The sequence below is a fragment of the Ochotona curzoniae genome, unplaced genomic scaffold (assembly GCF_017591425.1).
Source record: "Ochotona curzoniae isolate NIBS_2020 unplaced genomic scaffold, NIBS_Ocur_1.0 contig_4105, whole genome shotgun sequence".
Taxonomy (NCBI): domain Eukaryota; kingdom Metazoa; phylum Chordata; class Mammalia; order Lagomorpha; family Ochotonidae; genus Ochotona; species Ochotona curzoniae.
Genome location: NW_024466129.1, coordinates 8,660,275 through 8,685,810, shown reverse-complemented (window position 1 = coordinate 8,685,810; position 25,536 = coordinate 8,660,275). Strand labels below are relative to the sequence as shown.

Genomic DNA, 25,536 nt, shown 5'->3' with positions numbered 1-25,536 from the left:
AGGCACACAGCCATCTCCTTCCCTCCTGCCCTGGAGTGGTCAGCTCATCCTACTCTCAACTTCCTTAGAAGAGATATGTTAGTTTATTTAGACTGTGGGAATTTTACTATCGTGGCCATGTCTGAGTGGTCCAGACTGAACTGTAGATAAAATGGGCTTTTGGACACAGTGGTCCTACTAAGCTTCTGAAATGTACAGTAAGTCTTAAAAATCAATTAAGTCTCTTTGAATGCCTCGGTAGGGTTCCCACTTTCTAATTTATTGTTTGACCGAGAACAGCATAGATACATCTCTTAGAAGCTGGCTTGCCCAAATAACTGTCTTTGGTTAATAAGAGGAATTTAAAAACAAAACAAAACTCTGCGTTCGTTGTAGCCCAGGAACTCTGAGTTCAATAAAACCCTATTGCAGGGTCAGTGCTCTATGGTGGTAACCATCCAGACATCCCTGTGTGAAGCCCTCTATCCTAGAATCCCAGCCTATGACTGTATTTGGAGGCACTGTCCTTTACAGAGGTGATTTCAAAAAGAAGAAGAAGAGTTTATTTCAGGTAAGCCTGATTCCATCTCACCGGCATCCTTAGAAAGAGATTAGGATATGAACATACAGTGGACTGCTGTGAGGGGACTCTGCAGAGTATGGCCATCTGTGAGCCAAGCAGAGGAACCCCAGGAGAAAACCAGTCCTGCTCATGCCTTGCTCTCAGCCGTCCAGCCTCCCCAGCCAGTGTTGGCTGCCCCTTGGGTGCGCATGCGCTGCCTGCATGACAGAGAAATCAGCTCCATGCTCACCGTGCAGTCCTAAGTCCAAGAGCTTGTCAACAGAAGAAACTTACTTTTCTTCTTCCTTTATGGTCACATTTTTTTAAAAGGCATGAAAATCAGAACTACAGTTCAATACAAGGGACTGTACCTACAGAAACTTAGTTGGCCTTTCACGGGGTCCTTTGTTTCACACAAACAGAAGGGATGGTGACGTGTGTGTAGGCTGATTTAAGAGCTGTAGCCCCCAGGGCCTGTGTCTTGCACTATGGGGTGCAGGAGATGAGAACATGCCACCCCAACACATTACTGTCGGAGACCAGGATACACCACTCCCACGAACTTGGATGGAGTTTGAGAGACTGTAGACAGGAAATGCTCTGTAGGTAGCTTCTGCTTTTTGTAAGAGCAACTTATATTTACAAAATAAGTCTCCCTTTGTTAGGGTGTCTCATTTTGCTCCTGGGTAGAGGAGGATGTCCGTAAGCCAGGAGAGGCTCTTATCAATGGAGCAGACTCCAACAGTCTACAGAACGTTCCCTGGCCTCCCTGACATCTCCCCAGCCTTGGTCTCTCCCACTGCTCTCCTTTCCTTCAGCAGGTGATAGCATTTTAAGTTCCTGATCTAAGCCACCTCTTTGAGGTTTACGCATTTTTCTGGGTATCACCTATGAATGTAAGAGGTATCCATATTAGTTTGTTTTTTACTATGTTCTTCTATATTTCACTAGAGGGGTATGTGCTGACTAAGAATTCAGAAGAGTATAGAGGAAAAAAAAAATAACTCTTTTCCCCAAGTACTGAAGCCATCAGCCCAAGGGGACTCTTGTTGTATTTGGATGCATGGAGGATTACCTAATCAATAATTTTAAAGTATGATACAAATAAGAATTACTAGGTAGATGTTGACATGACAGATCCCGCCGGTGTTGGTGTAATTTCACATTCAGTCTTTCAGGAATGAGCACGCCTTGCACTACAGGAAAATACACCCCTCTGTCTCTCAGTGCGACCCCATGTTCTAGTTCTTTGCCCACCATGAAAGCCCAACAGGTACTGAAGTCTGTGCTGAGATTTCTAACACCACTGCATCCTGAAGTTGCCCAGGCCCAGAGCTCTCCAATGGTCTGGCTCCTTCAAGTGGACAACAGGTCTTAAGCATAAAGGTTGGGGTGGCCAGGAAGGATGCAGGGACCTCTGCCCCTTCACATACAAAACTCAAGTAGTGGCCATGATCAGGGATGGTCAGCTACTGATGGCCAGCAGGAATGCAGCAGCTTCTGGGATCAGAGGTATCTGCCAGTGGAGAAGTCCTAGGTCCCGTCATGGCCAAGCGTTAAGAATCAGTTCAAATGGGAAATCCTGCAGAATGAGGGCAGGACAGCCACATCTTGAATCACCTGGGATGCCAAAACTTGTTGATAAAGTGAGTTCCTGTCTTCTGGAATGGATAGGCATCAAAGGACTGTAGGGTCCTGCTGAGGGAAGGTCCTATGGGGGCTGACATGGCTGGCCATCCTGTGTCCCAGAGTGTGCTGGTATGGAAGAGAGGGGGAGTTCTGCCCAGCAGTGGGCCTTCTCGTCACCCACTTGGCTGAATGCAAGCTGAAACCCAGCCGTGGACTCTGTTAGCCTAACATCTACTCTGTATTTACCGTGTCTGTACCATGTTAGAAGTGGATACATCGATTTGTTGACTTATGATTAAATTCTTTACAGTTTCCTAGATGCTAGAAATTCATTGATGAATTCTGTCCAGTTTCAAAGAACTTCGTATATAATGGATCCTTTTCTTAGTACAGAAGAGATATCAATATATAATTGACAAACAATTTAAGTTCAAGCCGCATTGATATTTGTTGTATCTGCTACCCAGAGCCATCACTGTATGTCTGTTTTGACATGAGATTATTTTGAACTTGGTATCTGATTATATTTTGTGTTACATTAATTGCTATTTATTTCATATGAGTGAAATAGCCTTTTTTTTCCTCTCAGTACCCATGGCATTAGGCATCAGGGATGTATACAAATCAGTAATTAGAGACAACCACTCTGGAGAAGCTGGAAGGATATTAACAGTTAAGGAGAGAAGAGTGCCTCGGCTGCAGCAGAGGCTGATGTTACTGAAGAGGAGCCACTGGTTATTTTGGTGACAACAAATAAAGTGGGCACAGCAGCAGGGAGGAAACCTTTTAAAGAGCAATATATTTTTCACTGAAGTTCGAAGCCCTGGGAAAAGTAGCCTGAATAACCCATGAAGTAGACAGCATAAAGAGAGGAAGTGTACCAATAAGGCAGTATCTATTCGGCAGCTCAGAGTTCACAACTCAATTCATTTCAACTAGTATTTATTGAGTTCCTGCCATATGTCAGGCATTGTGCTAAATGCTGGAGACACCAAGATGATTAAGACACACATGGATTTCACTCTTGAGCTCGGGGGTTAACAGGGAGACAGACGTGAAATCACAGAACTAGAGGACACTCTGTCAGATTATGAATCATTACAGAACAATGACAGCAAGAGGGACTCTCCACCAGACTAAGAGCTGTGGAACGGCAAGCACCCTTCTGTCATGAAGACACCGGGTGGTTCTTTCCCTCCAGCTTGGCCAACAAACATTGACCAGGAAATTTACACATCTTTAATGTGCGCAGCGTGATGATTTGACATAAGAAGGCTATGAACTGATTACCATGCGAGATTTCTAATCGGCTTTGATCCTCTCTATACAGGGTGGGATGGCATTCCTAGCTTTACTCGGTTTCCCACAGAGGACAGCAGGAGCTGGCAGTTTGAGGTCTGTGGACAGGTGCTAATCTATCTGTCGTCAATCACGTGCCTACCAGGAAGCCCCTCCCAGGAGAGTGGGTCTATTTCCAGGAGTCTCCTTTCAGAAAAAAAGGAACTCGGGATCTTTCTGACTCTAAAGCTGCCGAGGCACATTTCGGGGCCACCCTGGAGTTGACCTCTGGGTGTCCATCATAATACTGCTCGGTGCCTCGGTTTCTTCATCTGTGAAATGTGTTGCTTTTCAGAGACAGAGCAGATGAGGCAGACAGGATGTTGGCAGGGAGAAAGCATCAATTCCTTAACTCCTGGAAACATGTCCCTAACTGTTGCTTGCTGGCAGGATGTCCCTAACTGTTGCTCAGCTGTTTTCTTAGGAAGCTGTGAGAGATTTGGGCTGATGCTGTATTCCTTGCATTTTCTTCATTCTCTGTAAGCGATTGCAAGTCTTACAGATTGAGGAATTGCAAGTGGGTTTCCAAAATTTTACATCCTTTGGGCTCCTAAGAGTATCATCAGAGGTAGGTTCTTACATGGAAATGAATCTCTGATGCCACATGAACTTGGCTTTACAAGAAACCTATGGGAACAACCTTGTGCCCTACAAAGATACAGAGAAAAGTTGGTCCCTATATTTCTTATGGGGAATCCAGCATAAGACATCATCCAAGTCCCAGTCTCAGATAGTAAGCCATGTCCCTGCAAGTGAAATATATATTATGCATATATTTTTTATAGAAACGCAGTTGAAAATGTTAGAAAAGGGCAAGGAGAAGAGCAGGGAGGGGTAGGAGGCAGGAGCTGCCATTGCCACCAGCAGACACGACTTATTTCATTTTACGTGACTATTTACTCTGATATTGAATAAAAATTGAATTTGTCGCTATGGCAACTGCCATATCACATGGCCCATCTCCCGCCCTTAAATCACAGGAAAGTATTGAGGAGACATTCATGAACCCATGGACACTGGTAGCCTCCTACTCTCATGTTGATTCATGATGAACCCATATTTGTAGACGTGGCAAGTGCAGTTAATTTTACTGAACATATTTTAATGTGGTTTTCTTCACTTTTGAGAAATAAACAGAGCGTATGAAGAGCGGCAGGGAGAGGAGCTGCGACTGGAGCTGAGCCCCAGAAGGCTGCTCCATGACCTCTGACCTCATGTCAGTCTCTCAGTTCTGCTACTCACATGGGAAATCCTGAGCTGGGATGATCACAGAACAGCTGTGGATGGGCTGCTGCAAATATTTTAACGCAATGTCATGCAGATTTCTCTCTTCAAACACAAATTAGGAAAATTTACAAGTAAACGGGCTTTTCTCAGGACTCCTGCCCATTCCCATTTAGTAGAAGAAAAATAATAAGGTTTTCTCTGTCAAGAAATGCAGATCAAAATGAAATAAGGTGAACACACACAAAATGACAATGACAGGACCCTAGACCTCTTGGGTCCCGCCCCAGAACTCACAGCTGAAACTAGTGTAGAAAGTAGCCACAGCTGCCACCTCAGCAGGCACTGGGTTGCCCGGGTACTTTGCTGCCCAGTGCATCCCCTGCACCCCCAGCTGGCGTTTAGTCACTGTTCCCAGGAGCTATGCTGGGCCTCTTAGGAGATCACAGAATGGGCTTCGGGATTGGGCTGTGGCAGAGTCTTCGAAACTAATACACGAAGAGAGATAGTCCCTAGAGGCGTCACTGGGCTCTCCAAAGGGCAGATGGCTCCTAGAGTCCAGCTTTCTGTCCTCTGGCCCAGCAAACTGCTTCTGTAGACCTAGTGGGAGCTGGAGATAGCTGGGATGCGAGAAATAGGATCTGATGGATCCCATCTGAGGAATTCCAAAGCCTCACTCCTCCAGCACGTCATAGACACAGGTAACCGAACGCATTTGCATCATCTCCAACTCAACGCAAAGTCTCATTGCAGAGGAACCACACCAACTTGGACGTTCTCATGTTTCATATTCACTGGAAACTTTTTAATAATCTGTCCTCAAATTCTTTAACCTTTTCTTTCAAATTCCAATGAACGGCTTTTACTCTACTCTTCTGCCCACTTCGAGCAGCTCCCCAGCTTTGGAGAACAGGTCTTACAGGTTTCTTTGTCCACCCGTGAGGCTCCAGACACATGATCATTCACCACACGCCTGTGAGCCGTTCTGCCCCCTGCCACTCACACCTGCTTGTGTTCCACTTTTGAATTTCCAAATACATCGCATCGTGCTTGTGCCCAACACAGTATCATGTGGGATATTCACAAACAGGATGGCTTCAGTGACTGCTAACTTTCCTTAGGGAAGGGGCAGTTAGTGGCAGCAATACATTTTGGGCCATGGCTATTTGCTCTCAAATCCTGGTTGTTAAAATGAATGTGGATTCACTGACTTGGATCAAGTGCTGTTTCTTTATTTAAAGTGCACAAAATTGCACCCAAGGTAAAATGACAGGAACACAGGAACACACAACACACACACACACACACACACACACACACACACACACACACGGCACGAAAGTGAATCCTGGCTTTACTGTTGTGCTCTAGTGACATACCAGGGAAAAATCTCGTGGTGGGAAGGACAAAGTGCTTCTCTGTTCCGTCTTTGAACTTTACCGTGACTCTATGCTCATTTCCAAATCAAAAGCTAGGACATGATTGGAGAGACAATTCCGGAAACAGAAGAAAAGCCACCAGCCATGCTATACAGTGGTTCTCAAGGTGCACACTTCAACATGTCACTGTGCTCCCATGCTTACTCCGCTGCCTTGTGTCTGGGTTTTTCACAATGATTTTAATGAAAGCATGGAATCCTACTTATTTTTGTTATTAAGATGTAATCGGTTACCTTCCTATAGCTTTAGATGTGATGTCAGTTTGTTTACTTTGCTAAGACTTTGATTTTCTTCTCTTCTTAACATACATTTCTGAGAGTACGATTGCTGAACCAAACAATAAAACTTTTTAAAGCTATCAGCTTCTGCTAGCCTATTTCTTTCTGAAAGAGTGAAGCTGATTTATCTCACCTCTGATAGAATATGTGTACCCAGTTGTATTGATTTGTCTTTTGATTTATTTATTTTTAAGAAAAACCCTATCCTTATGCAACTCTCAATACTAATCTTAAAGATGAATCCATGGATTTGACTCTAGGATGACATGAGCTAATTTCTCACTCAGATATAACTGTTACATTTCACCCTGTACCTGACTGCATCAAGCTTCCTGTCTCACGAAAAACCGAATTTTGCCTGGCGAACTCTCTGCAGATCTTATCTGACTGACTGGGCACACACTCCTCATGGTATTTTCCTGATGGCATTTCTTCCATTCAAAAGTCTCCTTGGCGAATCTGTATTTAGTAAACATGACAGATAGTCAACGACCACATGGGAAGTAGAACAGCTTAGCGTCAACTCAGTAACTCAAGATAGCAATGACCTCACAGTGTCACTCTGGGAAAAAGTTTATGCCAGTGGTTTACGGATAGAGATTCTCCTGAGTCAAACCAGACTTACTGAAGTCAGGAGCTGGGTAGTTGGGCAGAAAACACCAGCTTCACAGACTTCCCAGTTACACGAGCGCATCACCATGCTAGGCCATCACTCTCAGCATTCTCCTGCCATCTATTTGCATTTAAGATTCCAGTTTATCTTAGCAATCCCTAAGCAACTGGATTTAGATTTTGAGAATGGCTATTTATAGTAGCAGTGTCTCTTTCAGCAGATGGATGGGAAATGACTGGGTGTGATTTGGAGGGAAAAAACAAAGCTGTTTTCTCATTCGTCCATTCTGTAGCTTCTTCTGTCTCCTTGTTTTTCACAGTAATGAGAATCAAACATCCATACACACCTCTGCCTCCAGCCGACACACATGCAGCACATGGTAAATGCACATTAATCCATAGGAATAGCAGCATCATTGTAGGTTCACAGATTTTTAAGAGGCTTTTGGGATCAACATATTCTTAGCTACGGAATGCTTTCTGTGAACATAATTCTACCCAGGAGCCCAATAAGTAACAGAGACAACCAAAGCAAGCATAGTTAAAGTGGAGTGCACGGAGGATATGTGACATTGGGATTTATACTCAACTATCTTAGCCCAAGCAAAATTCTCCAAACCCCTGGGTTTCTTTGTACAAGTGTTTGAAAACCACATGACACCACTGGCCACTAGATACACAGATTTCCTTCATCCTGATGGGGAGCACATTGCCACCCAGGGCAGCCTGTCCTGTTGTTGAGAAAGCCACCAGATCTGAGCCGAGTCTTCCATTCAGTTGGAAAGGTCTGTATCGTTTAAAAAGTGTTTATTTATTTTTACTAATTTGAAAGGGAGAGTGACACACAGAGAAAGAGACACAGATTATCCATCTGCTAGTTCATTTACCAAATTCCACAACAGGGCTTGGCCAAGTTGAAGCAAGGAGCCTGAACTCCAACTTTGTTTCCCACAGGGGTAAGGGGCGCACCTACTTGAGCGATCATCTGCTACCTCCCAGAAAACGTTAGCAAGAAGCTAGATCAGAGGTGGAGTAGCAAGGACTTGGATCAGTGCTCTGACGTGGGATAGAGACATCCCAGGGAGTGACTTAACCCATTGTGCCAAAATGCCTGTCCCAGAAATGCATTGCTTCTGAAGTCCTCATTATGTTCTTGCAGTCCACTAGAGCAATGAAGAGACTGAAAGGTCAGCCACACTTTTTCTTCCTAAAATGTCAGGCAGGTCAACCTTATGGATTTACGGGCATGACGAATGTTAGGAAATCAGAAAGCACCTCTTTACTCCAGACATGAGTGTGGGAGCTAAAATCTTGAATCTGATTCCTAAAAATCACTTATCATTTTTCCTCCAAAACTGTGACCTTTTTTTTTTTTTGTGGAGATTCATCTGAACAAAGTGTAAAAACTTCTCAAGAAACCAAATTTTAGATTTCAAAATGCATTCAAATACTAGTATAATTTGTTAGAGATGTGCATACATGCAGTGTAATCTCTTCATTCCCTTTAAATTTTGTTGTGAGATATTTCTATTTGGATTAAAATGCTTTAATTCCATTATTATACAGACAAATCCCAAGCACTGGAGAGAAGGTCTGTATATGTTGCCGGATTTCTACCAACTAAACTGCTCCCCATTCTGAAAACAGGAATTAGAAGAATTTGAAATATATATATATACATATATATATATATATGAAGAACCAAGATAACAAAAACCAGGCTTAATTACTGAATAAAGAATTAAAGTACAAAAGATATAAATTGTTCCTTAAAACTTTCTCAACGCGGACAATTTTCCCTGTTTTGTTGCTTCAAGTTTTCTCTGAATGCATAAACTTGCCCTCCCTCTGTCAAAAGCAACTTCCAGACTGCAGACTGGTTAGATAAAAAGCAAATGAATATGTGGAGATCCCAGGTTTGAGAGCCCAAGGGCACGATGTCAGTCAACTTCAAAGATGAAAGACATTGTCACATGAAGTAAAAAATGGTCATGTGTTGGTCTACGAAAATTGGGTAGATCAGGAAAATATCTAGAGATTGAAGGAGAGAGAGGGCGGGAAGGATGAACTTCTCATGGTCAGATTTTAATCTGTGGATGCTATAAGTGGACACAGGTTTGGTCATCTTCAGCCATAGAGGTTGGCTGAATTTCTGTGATTGGTGTTGTCAGTCTTCTGTTATTTTTTAGAAGCCAAACGGGTATAAAAATGGAGGAGCCAGTGTTGTGGTGTTGGTTTTGCTTTACTCTTGTCTTCTGCACCCTCTTCTGGAGCCACTGCCCTTATAGTCACCCTGAGAAAACTCATCAGCCATGAGTCAGCTGGTTAGACCAATCCTGCTGTACACATGAGTGAACCCTGTGTTTCTGGAGTGGACAGAGGGTCATCCCTTCAAGAGTTTAGTCAACTTTGTAAATAACAACAGAGCAATTCAAACTTCTATGAATCCATTCAATCTAATTCCTGGGTAGCTTCAGCAGCTGATTGTGACACAATTTCTATTTCAAGATAATCATATTTGGGAGGGCAGGAATAGGCTGTGGCAGGAAAATCAAAGTCCTACTTGGCCCATTCCCAGGTAAAGAATTCCAGTTGGTCATACACAGGAGTTGTTTAATGAATGGAGCAGAGCTGGAAACCTAAGTTTGGGATCATCATAACACAGATAACACAAGAAGTCAAGGCCTGGATGAGACAGCAGAGAGGACCAGTGGCCTCGACACTCAGATGCATAGAAGTCAAGCCAAAGGAGAGTTGGAAGAGGAAGCTGAAGGGAGAGCCTTAGAGAAGCTGGTGTTTCAGGAAGGCAGATGATGGGCAAATGATGCAGAGAGGATGTGTAATGAAAGTTCAGGAGAGTAATCATTAGTAATTGGAAGTATGAGGTCACAGATGAGCCTTGACAATAGATACTCTACTTGAATAGCAGACAGAGTTCTGATGGAGGGTGTGAGAAAAAACAGGCAGTGAGGTAATAGATAAAAGAATACAGACACTTTTTTTAAAAAATAAAAATTCTGCTATAAATAGAAACAGAAACGGCAGGAGGATGAAAGGGAGTTTCTGTTGGTGTCAAGAGTTCTAATTTTCGAATTCAGTAAGATGGGAAATACTAGAGTATATTTGTATGCCGATAGCAATAGAACTGTAAAGGATAAAGGTGGTGTCAGAAAGTAACAGAAGAGGGGATTTTTCTTCAAGCAATGGGAGGAAATGGACCCCATCTAGAGTGCAAACAAGCATGCTATTTATTATGATAAGAGGTGACAACAAGGTTCTTCCTTATGGTAGAATAGAAGAAAGGAGTATACCAGAATCTTTTACTCAATAAAATACGACTTTGAGTGTGATTTTGAGTATTCATATACACACATGCATGTGTAGAGTGGTTGTGGGCACTAGAAAAAAAAAGGGAGAATTGTAAAATAACTGTTTTGGGGAGTGGGAGAGTGAACATTCTTGGGAATAATTGTCAGTATTGAGTGTTCCTCGGAGAATTGTTGTGATGAATTTCGAGCGAAATCAATCAGCATAACAGGGAGGTGATATCAAAGTCAATAAAATACTCCCTGCCACCCAGAAATCTAGTCGAGGAGGTAGATAAAAAGAAATATAGATGAAAAGAAGTATTTGCTATGAAAGACGGAAGCCCCTGATGACAGACAGTTAGTGCAGGGAGGCAGTGATTCTGTGGGTCTGAGGGGATGAGGCGAGAGGCGGAAGTGTTGACTTTGAACAGGAGGTTGGTGCAAACAGGCACACAGGTGTGGCGAGGGTAGGAAAACAGATCAAGAGAATAGGAGACTTCAAGGGGCCGGGGTCTCAGAAGATCACAAAGGAAACCTGTGAAGAGCATGAAATTAGCAGAATAGAGAAGTGGCCACCACTGCTATCTTGGGTGATTTTAAGTTCTAAGAGGTTGCCACATATAGATTTAATATGAAGACTGTTGTATTTGAAGAAGACTTGGTAAGTACAGAAATAAGTACAGCTGATGGGAAGATCCTGCCCCAGGGTAAAATGATGAACCTTATTGCTCAATAGGCCTCCCATTTTTATACAGAAACACTGCATAAAATACACATCAACTTAAGGCAATACAAAGCCAAGAGTAAACCGAAGGAATGGATAATCTCCAGATTCTAAAATAAATAATAATATTTTACACCCAAGATATGGAACCAGAAGTTAGTGCAGGAAGTTCTGTGTGGGATTTGGGGTTGTTAATTAAGGATAGCCTGTGTGACCTTGGAATTGACGGAGATGAGAAAGCTGGAACTGAAGTCCCACATTAAGCTGGGAACCTTGAAGAGCTGCTTCACCTGAGAATGGAGACCAAGAATAAAGAACCCATCTGCTGGACAAGTGGAAAGGAAGCTGAAACCTCTCTCTGGCCAGGCACCATGGTGGGGCCTGGGTTTCATCGCTTAAATGAGACATTCACTTCAAAGTGGGAAATGACCTATAATCACTCAGCCTGTACTTACTGGTCAAGCTCCCTGTTTGCTTCTCCTGGACTTTACTAGGTAGGATGTAGAGTTAAATTCTTCTTCACTCACTAGGTTGTTGGGGGATTTCCCTGCTCACCTGCCTAAAACAACTTTTCTGTTCTTCAATTGTTAAAATGCAAAGTTCTGTAAAACCGTGCTTAATCACTACAAACTGCAAAGTTTAAATTGTGGCTTAAGAGTTTCCCCAAAAAACTTCATCAATTCATGACTGTTAATGCTAAACAAGATGTAACTGCACAGAAAAAAAGAGTTATAAAAAAACAAAGTGGGAAATGAACACACAAGTAGACATTGAGACATCGAGAGTCAATGCAAAACTTCCCAAACAGAAACTCATGGAAATCCACACCTCAGTATAATCAATCACTAAACACAATCTGGTAGTTTTAAAAACCAACCAAACCAACCTCATAAACTGTACAAAGGAGAGTGTCCAGATGCAGATGTAGTCAAAGCCAGGATAAGGAAACAGTAAAAGAACATGACTCCGAAATGCAGTTTAAAATGACTCAAAGATTAAGGGAAGTCAAGTCTACAGTGAAAACAGACAACAGGGAAGAAGAGAGATATCTGAAAATGCACCTTCGCTTTATTTCTAAAAACTAAAGCAACTGGAAAGAAAAGTGTCTAGCATTTACGTTTTATAGCAGACTGGACACAGAGAAAGAGAGAGGGGATTTGGGAGACAAATTGAGGACATAATCCATAGGATAGACTGAAAGAAACAGTGGTGGAACTGTGAGGCCAACATCAGTCTAATAAAAATACCGTGCAGGAATCAAAACAGTAACAGCAATGCAAGTAACTTCACTGAGTGCTTACTGTGTCCAAGTGTTTTATGTTTCAATAAGTCTTTATAAAATCCAAAGGGAGCGACGCTGTGATTGTCCCCATTGGCAGCAGAGGAAATAAAAGGACTGAGCATGAGCTGATAGTCAAAGAAATAACAGATGAAAGTTTTGCAGGATTCAAGAAGGCCACTGGATTTAAGGAGCACATCAACCAGAGGAAAAGATAAGCTCAAACTTTCTCTTTCTTAGCTCCAGGCTAAGAAAGGTGCCAGAAACCAGGGTTTGGCTGTGGTGATAGAGTGGAGTCAGAAGGATGAAGCCACAACTCTGCATCTTTGTTTCCACAGTTTTGGGGTAGAAGCAGCTCTGTCCTAACCAGGCCTTACTTCAGGGTCTGTCCTTCAGGCTCAAATGAACATGGACCGTAGCAGGTGATCCGCCAAAGCTTAAGAAGCAAAATCCAGGAGGTATATCGGAAAGCCGTGCTTGACTAGAGCTGGCCAGTCAGTTCAGCCACATCACCACACCCTGTCGCCTCTCTGTTGGAACAGTGTGGTCTGTGCTCTAATCAGGAAGGCAGCACCAGGTATCAGATCACCCACATCACAAATGAGCCACAGAGCCTCATCATTCATCCAATACCACAACTACTACTGCAGGCTTTCTTGGGATTCAGCCTGCTCCAGCCCAAACAAGCACAATTCCCAGCACCCCACAGCTGGCTTCCACTGTGGCCTGAACATTCTATGGTGAAGCAAACAATGTCCAGCTTTGGAGCTTCCTCTAGTTAGACTCGGCCCAAATCAATCTGAGGTTACACTCACTCCCTGGGCATTGTTACTCTTCCATCACGGACGAATTAAACCCAAAACATGATGCCGCTTGATGGGGTAACAGAGCCATGGTGGACGTTGCATTTTGTCCATGTCAAGAGACATGCAGCTAAATCAAAGCAGCCCCTTCCATTGACTTTAACTCTCTAAGCCATTTGTTACTGCACTTTGCCAGGGTACAGATGGTTGTTGGAAGCCCCGAGATATTTTATTTGTTTCTCATCCTTCATTGGCTGCTAAAGATACAACAAGCTACCAGGGAAAAGACCAGGACGTCACCAACTGTCAACTGTTTCGTTAATCTAGCCTATGTCAAAATGGCAATAGCGGGACAGCAGGATGCTGCAGGCATTTTCAGAGAAGTTCCTATCAGCCATTAGCTGTGTTTCTCTGCTGCTTTTGGCCACAGTTTAACTAAAGATGAACATTTTTTAAAGCCACAATTGCAAGTCAGACAGTTCTTAAGAATATACTACTTGGTAAGCACAAAAGCCCCTGTTTGGGAAGAGCAACCAATTAAGCAAGTTCTTATTTCAAGAGTTCAAGATTCAGAGCCAGTCAAGATGAGATTTCCCCAAAGAAGCGACTAATCTTTAAGTGGCTCTGCAGAGAGTGGCTCTGCTGTGTAGCAAGAACACTTGTAAATAAGCACTCCTTAATACTTAATTATCTCTAATGGTGAGTGCTGTGAAATCTAAAATTTCAAACGCAATAGTACAGATTAATTTCGGTCCACGCTGACTTAGGAGTGGCCTCATACCACTTCTGAGAAGAACCGAGGCTGCTGTCCCATGCATAGTTCATTAAATTGCCACACAACTGAGGGAACGACCATCATCCAGGTGGAGGGACAGGGAGGAGCATCAGCTGTAATTGCTGCTGGAGTGTTTGGTCAAGTATCTATTTTTGATACCAACATAGCAATGTTTGGACTCAGCTGATGTTTCTAAGTTAGATCATTAAAAGTGTTCATTGCTTCAGACGACCCACTCCAAAAATTTATTTTTTAATGAATAATAAAAGTTGAAAAAAATACACCCTACTGAATCCCGGGAGAAGAAAGTAATTTCTCTAGACTTCTTCATTTTCACAAATTCAGCAATTATGAAGTAGCTGAAGCAGAAAACACATGTTTTCTGACAGTTTTCTCTGTTTTTCTTCACAATTTTTCTTGAGGAAACACCAACCACACACCTAGTGAAACCTCTGAGCCACCATTCATCAGCCTTTCCAGCTTATGGGAGTAGTTGCCACACCGTCTTCCGCAAGATAACGCGATGTTGGTGTAATTAACTCACATACCCAGCATCGGCACCCGAACCCTGTTTCAGAAACAAGACCAGCGCCGCATCCAAGGGACAGCCCTTGCTGTACTCACCGACCCCGTTCCAGTTTGAAGGATTTTCAGTCCTGAGGTTTGTTCCAGCTTGTCTTTGTGGTCAGCTGTTAGAGAAGATAAGAAGTGTAGGGTTTAGCTTGGAGAAGGGATGGGACTCAAGTCACACCTGGGTATTTTCCAGCAACTGAAAAATAATTCCACTTCATCACTACCTGGATCATCCAATGGAACCGAGCTGTGGTGGTGGCCTTCGCAAGCCTGAACACAAGGTCCTGCTCTCTGCTGACTGGCTGCGCTACTCAGGAAGGCACCACCGTGTGCTTTTGCCCTCCGCCGTGCCATGATGTCAGACCAGGACATTCACAGAACTGATGAGAAATTGTGAATATGACACTCTCTAAACTGTAAAGCCTTATTTTCAAATGACATATAGGTTGCTAATTATATAATTATCAGGAAATATGTTTCATTGGGTAACATTATTAAAAAAAAAGAACTCCCTTGAAGGCAAAGCTGAACGTGCGTATTTATGATATTAATGCTGGGAGCTGTTTTTCCCCTTTATTCAAGTCCCTCCAAGAAACATTCTATAATAATTTAGCACCAATAAAAGCCTAATTCATTCTAGTGTGCACCCGGCTCAGAATGAGGAAAACTTTCAGAGAATGAATTATACTCGGCATCATACCATGAGAAATGAGCTTTGGAAACAATTAGCAGATGTAAATGAAAACTCAGTCATTCTAATGCCAACAGCAGCAAGCCCACCTGCCCCCACTTCACCGAGAGGAAGTGTGTCACGAGGCAATTGACCTTGGCTTATGCTTTGGTAGAGATATTCTTTTGGATAAAGCCTCTGTCACTTTGGAAATGAAAACAGAAAAAAAAATTTATTGCAAACCCCATGAATAAAGAGTGCATTGCAATTGTGATTAATACAGAATGAGATAGCAAGAAAATAGCAATTACTTTCACCTCTTATTGTAATACACCTGCATTAATCCTCAATAATGAAATTATATCTTTTACAGGATACAAATGAGATCCTGTTGTAGGCTTCCCTCCCCATCTTAGGGTCTTTTCATTGTCTTACATAAAGTTTGTTCTTTGAACAAATGAACTAATTTTACACATAGATAATCATTCACTGCATTGCAAGAATGAGGCCAGCATAAAATAATCTGGGTGATTAAAAGTACATCAAGTTACCATAGGATTGGGTGTGGATGCAGGAGGAGGGTAAATGGTGATTTGCGAATGTACAACTTAAACACCAAGATTCATTTCCTAAATCATGGCCAGCCTGTAGTTCTGGGCCAGTCTGAAGCCAGGAGCCTGAAACTCCATCTGGGTTCCTGACTTGGGTAGCAGGGTCCTAAGCACTGGGCCATCTACCGGCTTCCCAGGCTTGTAAGCAGGGAGCTGGATCACAAGTGAGGTAACTGGGATTCAAAATGACATGCTGATATGAGATGCCAGAGTACAAGTGGCAGTTCATTGGACCACAATGCCCACCCCAAGAGAACACCACTTAAATACATTATTTACGAAACAATCAAGTTTAATGTTTCGCTTGGAACAAAGAAAATATACTATTACTTTGAGATAGAAAAACATGTAGCAAATACTTTTAAACAGACCAAGGAACAGAAAGTTCTTAACAAAAGAGTACTTCATTTGTTGACAACCAAGAGTAGCATGTTTCAGGTTGAAGAATGACAAAAGAAGCCTGACCATGAATAATTTAGAGTAATCAGATAGAAAGGTCAGCAGAAATTTTCTAGAAGGCCAGATAGTGTTTGAGGCTTGGCAGTAACTTTGTCCTGCTCTGTGGTGTGGAGGAAACTTTGGTACTCCCTGTGTGGATGGATGCAGCCACATACCAATAAAACCGTGTGTACACATGCAGGTGGCACCACCTCACATCTTCTGGAAAGAGTGACCACTATGTGAACAGTTGATTGGAGGACCCTGCAGACTATCAGAAGTGCCTTGCTACCATAACACCACTGGTCCTGCAGATGTTGGTATTGTGGGAAACCACAGATGTGGGAGAGCTGGGAGTTGGCTTGGAGCGTGATTGCACTTTAGAAAGTCTTTGACCAAATTACTGTTAGAATTACCCTTGAAAGCATGTGTAAAGAGTGGATGGATGAATAAGAAAGCGCTTACTCAACAAATACAAAACAATTCTACGCAACTGCAAGGCAGTGGTTGTGGTTTGGTTGGCTACCTCTTTGCCATTTGGTGCCCAATGCCACAGGAAAGGGCATGAAACAAACACCGCCCTTAGTGCATGCTCAATGCTACCTTTCTCCTGTGCCACTTGTCAGGCTCCACTCATTTTCCTTTCATGGGGTCTGGAGTTGTTTGGGCCTTACGCATGAGCATTTGTTTTCCAGCAGCCCTGGCCAGCATGTCTCTCGGGGCTGCCTGACAACCTGCTCAGAAGTGCCCTGACCTTTTCTCAGTTTGGCTGGCCCATTCAAAACCATCAGGAAGAGGGGCAAACTGAACCATGTAAATCGGTGTGTTGTTTCAGAGCATGATGCGCTTTAAAACAGTAATGAACTGCTTCGTTCCTAAAATAATCCAAGAACCCAAGACACAAGACTTAAGTCCAAATCTAAATAAAAAACATTTAAGAAGTAGGATTGACGGCTACTAAGTACCCACTACTTGCCAATCACTGATGCGGTCACTGTTTGTAATTCAGCCTATTCCCTGATTAAAGTCACATAGCCTGTGTATTCCATTATTTCCACTCAAGAAGTGGAGACGCACAGTGGTGTTACTGCTCAGAGTCTGAAATCCCGGATCTGAACCAGTGTGATTTGGGCCTTCGAGTAACCAAGACCAGGGGTTGTAAGGAGAGGCGCTCACAGCTGGAGCTTCTGCTGGGGAATGTGCTTCTCTGCTCTGTGCTTCTACCCACGAAACCCAAGGGCTGGGGAGAAAACGACAAGAATCTCCTTTCAAAGGTTTGTTCTTAGGATCAGAACGCAGTACTCTAGGGTCAAAATTCAAAAAGAAGTGGATAGGTGAAGCAGGGCTTAGTTGAGGTCTGAAGACACACTTCCTAGGAAACCCTGGACTGACAGTAGAGTCTCATAGAGGTGTGGCAAAGCCACTAGGTGGAAGCTAAAGAAGGCCATCGGATGGAGGTGGGATGGGGCCACCAGGTGGACATCGGACAGGGCCACCAGGTGGAGGTGGGATGGAGCCACCAGGTGGAGGTGGGACGGAGCCACCAGGTAGACGTGGGACAGGACCACCAGGTAAAGATGGGACAGGGATACCAGAAGAAGGTGGGATGGAGTCACCAGAAGCAGGTGGGACATCAGCAGGGATAAAGCAATAGCATAGCTTCCAGGCAGCCCCTCATCCACAGGAACTGGTTTCTTTTCAAACGCCCCTCAGATGGTTCAGACCAAGGCTCTGCATCCATTTTCCCAAGCACGATTTACAACCATGTGGACAGGCGAGAGGCTCTGTGCTCCCTGCAGCACAGCAGGACCAGAGCAAGCCCTGCAGCCACAGCTGTCCTGGCCTACATCTCTGCTCTCCTGCAGCCATCAACACCACACACCAAAAGATTCCACTCTTCTAGAACTATCTGTTTCTTATCTGCTGCCTCCGTGATGAGCCAGGGCCTCTGTGTTCCTCATGGGGTCTGCAGTACATTATGTTGCTTTGTCATTAGCCGTTCGTTTCTACTCTTAGAGTTACTGTTTTCAAGCCTTGCATAGCTAGGAGAGCTGTCTCCTCTTTGTACCAACATCCTTCCATTTAATGCTTGCAAATATTTTGTAAAGTTGAACTAGAACTTTTTTCCTAAAGGAGATGGAATACAGCCACATATGCACCCAATAAGTAGTTACTAATTAATATTAATCACTATTATTTTGAGAAAGATTTATTTTCTATTTGAAAGGCAGAATTTACAGAGAGGGAAGGTGAGGGGTGAGAGAAAGAGAGTGAGAGAGAGAGAATGAGTCTTCCATCCATTGCTTCATTCCCCAAACCATTACATTGGCCTGAGCTGAGCCAGTCTGAAGCCAGGAGCTAGGAACTTCTTCCAGGACCCCCACATGGGTGGGTGGCAGGGGCCCAAGGACTTGGGCTATCTTTTGTGATAGGCCAAGAGCTGAATCAGAAAAGGAGCAGACAGGACATAAACCAGCATCCATATGGGATGTCAGCGCGAGCAGGTGGAGGATTAACCTGATATGACATGGCCCTTGCCCCAGCCGTTATTCTCTAATCTTCATCAGTCACTGCTCACTTATAGAGGAGTAACTTCAGCGCAGGCTAAGAACAAGCATCTCAAGCCAGAATCCCATTGAGTCAGATTTGAGTCAGGGAGTTCTGCTTACCAGTCAGTGATCTTAAAGCAGTTTACTTAATCTCACACTGCCTCAGTTTACCCTTCTAAAATACCGATTCTCAACATCTGCTTTGTAAGCGGCTGTGAAGCCTGGGTGAGAGGCCTGTGTGTCTCACACAACACAGAGCTTGGCACACAGCAAGATTCAGTGTTGTACCAGATCTCCATGGCAGCCAGACCACTTAGCTCTCAAGCAGAGTGCACAGTCTGGTCACTTCTCTGAAGCGGTGTGTGAGCCTCGAAAGATTCTGGAATTTTCCCAGACTTTCGTCTTCCACACTCAGTGTTGTAACATGTTTCCTAGAAAGCCACATGGATTTCCTTTCATATAGCCTTTCTGTTCAAAGGAGCTGTGATGGAGTGGTGCCTGACCAGGCTCTCAGAAATTCCTTTCATGGGAGCCTGCCCCCTCTCCTTGGAGTATGGGGTAAACAGCATTCCACGTCCAGCAGTCTTAGGGAATGACTTTGAGGGGCAGAGAGGGGGCAGAAAACTCCTTTCAGCTGGAGGTTCAGTCACATTTCAGTTGCCAGTTCTTTTTCTTTTTTAAAAAAAAAGCCAATTTCTGGACTTTCTGAGTTGATGTATCTGCGAGCTGGCCAGCAGGCCAAGCTGCGGAGACAGTGGGAGGAGCCACTTTAACAGAGGCACAGAACAACACAGAGAGCCCGGTTTTTATCTTCATGGGAGACAAAAAAGGTTTCCAAACACAAGGAAGAAGTCCTTTAAAATTAAATTCACTAGATGAAGGATATGCAAATTACCTGCAGAAGCGGAACCCTATAATGTTCTCAAAATTCTGCAATAGCCTATTTAATTAGTATTTTAATTTATCAGAATAATTCTTTGCACTTGACAATTTATGCAGTATTCCATATAATTAAGCACGTAGCTACAGTGGAATAATTTTGCCTACTTCCTTTATTCCCGTTATTTTAACCTGAAAGAATGTGCAGAAGTCTCTTCTGTGATCTAAATTACAATGGGGACAACTTAATGGCTTCACTCTATTAGGAAGCTGGAGCAGTCGGAGAGCAGCCGCTGCACTGGGGGATTGGGCCGGGGGAGGACACTGTCTCTTGTGGAAAGCTTAATGGACAGCACCATTTGTTTCCCTTGGGAAAGCTCATGGTCTCTTCCAGGTAGAGCCTGAACGTGGATCAAGGCTGAGTAATGGGGGGCAGGGTACAGAGAGATGTAGCTTCCATTTTCTGGTTCACTCTCCAAACGATGGCACTGGCCAAGTTTAGGCCAGGCTTAATCCAAGAGTCAGGAACTCCATCCTGCTCTCCCATCTGAGGGCAGGGGCCTAAGCACTCGAGTCACGTTTTGCTACCTTCCCAGGTTCATCAGCAGGTAGCTGGATCAGCAGTGGAGCAGCCAGGACGCAATCCAGTGCTCCAATATAACAGATAATATAACACAGCTTTTAAAAAGAAGAAATGTGTGGGAGGTGAGAATTCTACCACTGAACCACAAATACTTTGGCCCATCCGAAAGGGGGTGCTGGATCCATGAATCCTGGAGACGGATGGTTCAGTGAGGCCCAGATTGCCTGGCCTAAGTTTTGGCCTGCCTCTAAGGTGGGTGCTAGATCCATGAGCCCCATGGGTCGGAGTAGAGGTCTAGTGGGCCTGGGTCTCCTGGCCCAGGTCCTCGGGCCCACTTACATGGTGGGTGCTGGTTCTGTGAGCCCCAGGGGCAGTGGGTCCAATGGGTCCTGGGTTACCAGGCCTGGGTTCATGGACCCACCGATGAGAACTGGGTCTCCTTAGTGTAAAGGACAGAGTGGAGGATAGCAGGCTTTGGTGCACATAGAGGATATGGTAACCAGTTGGGGCTTGATGAGGACATCTGGTATCATAGCAGAGAATGGAGAACAGAACATATTGGACAGCAGATATCTCAGCAAATGGAAACACTAACATTGACCGTGTCAGTCAATGGACATTGAAAGTGTTTCCGCATCTGTAGACCGGCGAGATCGACAGCATTTTAGAATTATTGCATCCACCTGGACAAAATCCTTGTAATGTGTGCCAAATCAGGACCCTGGATTGATATCAGGTGGTCGTTCCCAATCCCCAGAAAGTGGGATGGTGGGGAGGCTGGGTACTGCTTCTCCCCATGTCTCCCTCCTCCCCCTAGAAATGGAAGGAGAATAGAAAGTTTGGAAACAATGATTACCCCCACTTTCCCCTAACTCTGGCTACTTCCCTCCCTGAGGAACTAGGTAAACATCATCTAAGTAAATCAATAAATAAAGTACAATAAAATAAAATAAAATAAAATAAAATAAAACAAAATAAAAGAAGAAATGTCCATTCTTGGACCTGGCACAATGGCTTAACTAGCTAATCTTTCACCTTCAAGTGCTGGGATCTCACACAGACACTGCTTCATATCCTGGATGCTGTACTTCCCGTTCAGACTCCTGCTTGCGGCTTGGGAAAGCAGTAGAGGATGGACAAAGCCTTGGGACACTGCACCCACATCAGAGACTCAGAAGAAGCTCCTGGTTCCTGGCTTTAGCCTGTCCCAGAGTTGGCAGTTTGGGCCATTTGGGGGAGTGAACCAATAGACAGAAGTGCTCTCTCACACTCTTCTTTTCTCCCTACAACTCTCCCTTTGTCAATCTACATTTTGAATGAATAAGCAAATCCTAAGAAATAAAAAAGGATGATCCTGTGACTCAGAACCCACTTTGGGTTACTGGGTTATATTTTCAGGAAGGCCAGAGGAACCTGGGGTTGGAGAAGGGTAGGTGTCATGGGACAGCTAATGAATGGCAGGTGCATGGCATGTGACCTGCAGTCCTGAGGCAAGTGGGGGATGATGAGTCCCAGGCATTTTCTTTTCTTTTCTTCTTTTTTCCACTTAAAAAAATATTTATTATATTTATTGGAAATGGAGGGAGGAGGAAGGGAGAGAGAGAGAGAGAGACTGACTTCAATCTGCTGGTTCACTCTCCAAATGACTGCAACAGCTGGGACTGACCCAGGTTGAAGCCAGGAGCCAGAAGCTTTTTCCCAGTTTTCCATGTGGGTGCAGAATGCCCACGCAGCAGCTGTCCTCTGCTGCTCTCCCAAGTGCATTAGCATGTAAGAAGTAAAGCAGCAGAGATCCAAGCAAGCAATGCCCTTTTGGGATGCCAGCACTGTAGGGGGCAGCTTTACCCACTGTGACATCACAGTGCCGGCCCCGTGGGCCTGTGCTTATATGGATGAGAAAACCCTTTCCTTGGAGGGATCTTCCTGGTACCGATACTCCTGCATCAGCTAAGGGGTGCTCTTCAGGCAAGTGCTCCTCAACTTGGTGCTCTGAGGCTCTTGCTGCTAGACCTGAGCAGTGATGTGGTTAGTAGGGCATGGGCTGGGGAGCAGCCCCCATCTCATCCAGCCACCACCACCAGTCTGGCTCCTGCAGCATGGGGTCTCAGAGGGAACAGGAGGTGCCCTGTGGACAGGAGGAGCCCAGGTTCCCTGGTCGTAGGTTGGCAGCATTTGCAGCACCAGCTCCATCTCATTCCCACCATGGCCCAGGGTACCCAGGGTTGTGATCCCTTCTGTCATCAGCCTTAACTCCAGGAATGACGCATCTTCTCCACACACTCAGAGGAGAGGCCAAGCAGCATTGTGGCAGGCTGCATTTTCTCCTCACATTGGCACTGGAGAATTAGAGGGCTGTTAGACTGTAAACTCAGACCCATCAACACAGCATGGAGTGGCGTCCAGGGGAGGGCTGTCCTTCAAGGCTAACATAGGGAGACTGGGGCTACAATTCAGCTGCAGCCCCTGAGTGAGACTGCTTCTTCATGTTCTACCTCAGTCTCCTGACCTGTGAAATGGGATAGAAGCAAGATAAGGCCTCTTGCTTGGTGTCAGTTTCACTCTTCAACTATTCTCAATGCTTCTCTGAATTTATGAGCAGTGCTTGGCATTGAACGGTTGACATTTTGTGCCTCTTCCTAGAAACACTTGTCCCTGGGCTTCTGGGACTCCCTTCTGTCTTGGATTTGTTCAAATTAATTTGACATTCTTTCTTGGTTGTCATTCTTCTTTCTCTCAAAGTACTGAGGTGTTTAGGGGTCCAGGCCTTTGATTTCTCTTTTCTTTCTTTCATTCCCAGGCATATCATTTAGCCCTCTGAGCTTCCAAAGGTATCTGTCTGCTGGCTGGCCCATGTCCCTTCCTCTGGGCTGGTTTTTGCTGCTGTTTTCCTGGCAGCTCCATTAGCATGTCTAGTGGACATCTCCAAGTAAACCCCTGTGTGGGTGTTGTGGCTCAGTGGGTGGGTCGCTGCTGGCAATGCTTGTATCCTCTATTAGAACACCAACTTGAGTCCTCCATGTTCTATTTGCAATCCAGATTCCTGCTAACATGCCTCAGAAAGCAGTGAAGGAGAGCCCAAGTCCATGGGAGAATTGGGTGGAATTCCAAACTTCTGACTTTGGCTTGGCCCAGCCCTGGCCATTGTGGCTAAAAGGGGAGTGAAGTAGTAAGCGGAAGATCTCTCTCTCTTTCTTTCTCTCTCTCTCTCTGTACTTCTATCTTTCAAGTAAAAATATCTAAAAAAAAAATCTCAAATAGTCAAGGTAGAGCTGAGCGGACTCCTAAGTGAATGCCAGGTCGGTGGAATATCTAGATTAGATACACTGGGCAAAGTAGTGATTTATGTCCCAGGCAGGATAGAGCAAGACACCATAAAATTCATCATGCTGTTTAGAATGGCATGTAATTTAAAACTCATGAATTGTTTATTTTTAGAACTTTCAATGTACTATTTTTAGAACATTGTTGACTGTAAATAACTGAAATCTCAGACAGCAAAGCCATGGATAAGGAAGAAGCACTACACAATGCCTTTTACTTCTCAATTTTTATGTCTGTGTCTAGATATTCTATGTGTGAACCACACGACTGCTTCACTGGTTAGTAACCAGATTTATTTTCAAACTAGAATTCCACATATTTCATGAACTTTTCAAAATAGAGGTTCAAGATTCTACTTTTGACTAAAATTTAGAAACACTCTTTTATAATTTTAATAGCCTATTTCTAATATTTTTGAATATTTTGAATTTTAAAAATGCATAATTTTAATTTTCAATTTTAGATGAATTTTATATTTTCAATAAAAGCACCTTCACATCTCATACGGTATCAGCCTCCCTTCTCTTGTGTGTTGGGTATTGGTTAAGTAAAATCAAAGGTACTTCATCAAAGCCGCTGCTGTGCTTTGACAGGACAAATTCTATCTGAAACACAGCAATTTCATTAAAATCTTCATTAAATGATTTAGTGGTTTTGTGAGATGAAAGGAAGAAAATACAGCATAAGTTAATATACAATAATTTAGGAATCATGTATGTCTTCAATTTATCACTCCCCCATCAACAGAACACCATTACTTACATAACAATAATCCAATCCTCCTGATTTTATATTCGAATGACTAATATTCAAATAGGCATACTTATTTTTACTTACAAACACATTTTTCTAAGCATGAGACAGCATGTTTTTGACTTACTTGCCGTTTTGAAAGGCAGAGTGGGTGAGAGGAAGAGGCAGAGACAGAATCTTCCATCTGCTAATTCACTCTGCAGGTGCGCACGACAGCCAGGACTGGGCCAAGCTGAAAGTGGCACTCAGGAATCCTCTTCTCTCCCATGTGGCCATCACCTGCTGCCTCCCAGGCACACTAGCAGGAAGAACTGGAGCTGTGCATGTCCCAAGCAGTCACTTAGCCGAATGCACCACACTATCCACTCCAAAGACAGGACATTTTCACAGCTTGCTGTGTAGGCATAGAATTTGAAATATTCCGAAACCAGGTATTGGGTCCCTTGAACATTAAGGGAAGATCTTTGAGTGTGAACATGTACAGAACCTGGGAATCACTTCCCTTCTCTCTGCAGTGTCAAGCCTGAAGTCCTGGCTGGGACTGCAAGGCCTGTCAGCCCGTGGCCACCACTGCTGTCACCTTCTCAAGACCCCCATTAGTTCTTTCTAACCAGGAGTATTCAACTTCTCCCTGCCTCAGGGCTTTTGCATCTGTTGTTTCTTCTGGGCTCAGAATGTTCCTTCTTCCAGATAGCTAAGAAGGCCATATGTCTCTCACTGTTACCTGATAGAACAGCACCTTTGCCTTTATTGAGCCAGTGAGATCACTACTGCCAACATCCACTTCCAATATCAGGAGTGGTTGTTGGTGGTGGGTGGTAGCCATTTCCCTTATCTTCACATTTGCGGTTCTAGTTTTTGAATCAAAATGTCAACTTCAAAAAAAAAAAATACCCCAGGACATCCTAATTGTCTTCTAGAGAAGGCGGTCATCCCCATCAACTCCGGCTCCAGGTCATGCACAGACTGGTCTACTGCCCGTTGCCCACACAGCTATGTGTGACCTGGTTGTTTCTAGCTGCAGCATAGCAATGCAGAGCTGACTATCAAAATACAGCAGAATGGTAGCATCAAGGGCACCCATGTGTGTGCCAATGAAGTGCCCAGCATTCAGGACACATTTCTGTAATGTGTTGTGATCCATGGCATGGCAACAACACAAAACACGAGGAAATGGTTTGATGTTACTCATTTTACGACAAGCCCTCT

The 25,536-nt window shown here is 44.0% G+C and overlaps 1 protein-coding gene across 1 annotated transcript in view; it reads right to left on the bottom strand.

Annotated features, from left to right (window-relative positions):
- Window positions 1–25,536, bottom strand: part of PTPRN2 (protein tyrosine phosphatase receptor type N2) — a 914,532-nt gene that overhangs the window by 325,024 nt on the left and 563,972 nt on the right. Inside the window, exon 12 of the mRNA XM_040984210.1 lies at window positions 14,575–14,639. Within this exon, the coding sequence (XP_040840144.1) occupies window positions 14,575–14,639 (65 nt within the window). The remainder of the gene's footprint in view (window positions 1–14,574; window positions 14,640–25,536) is intronic.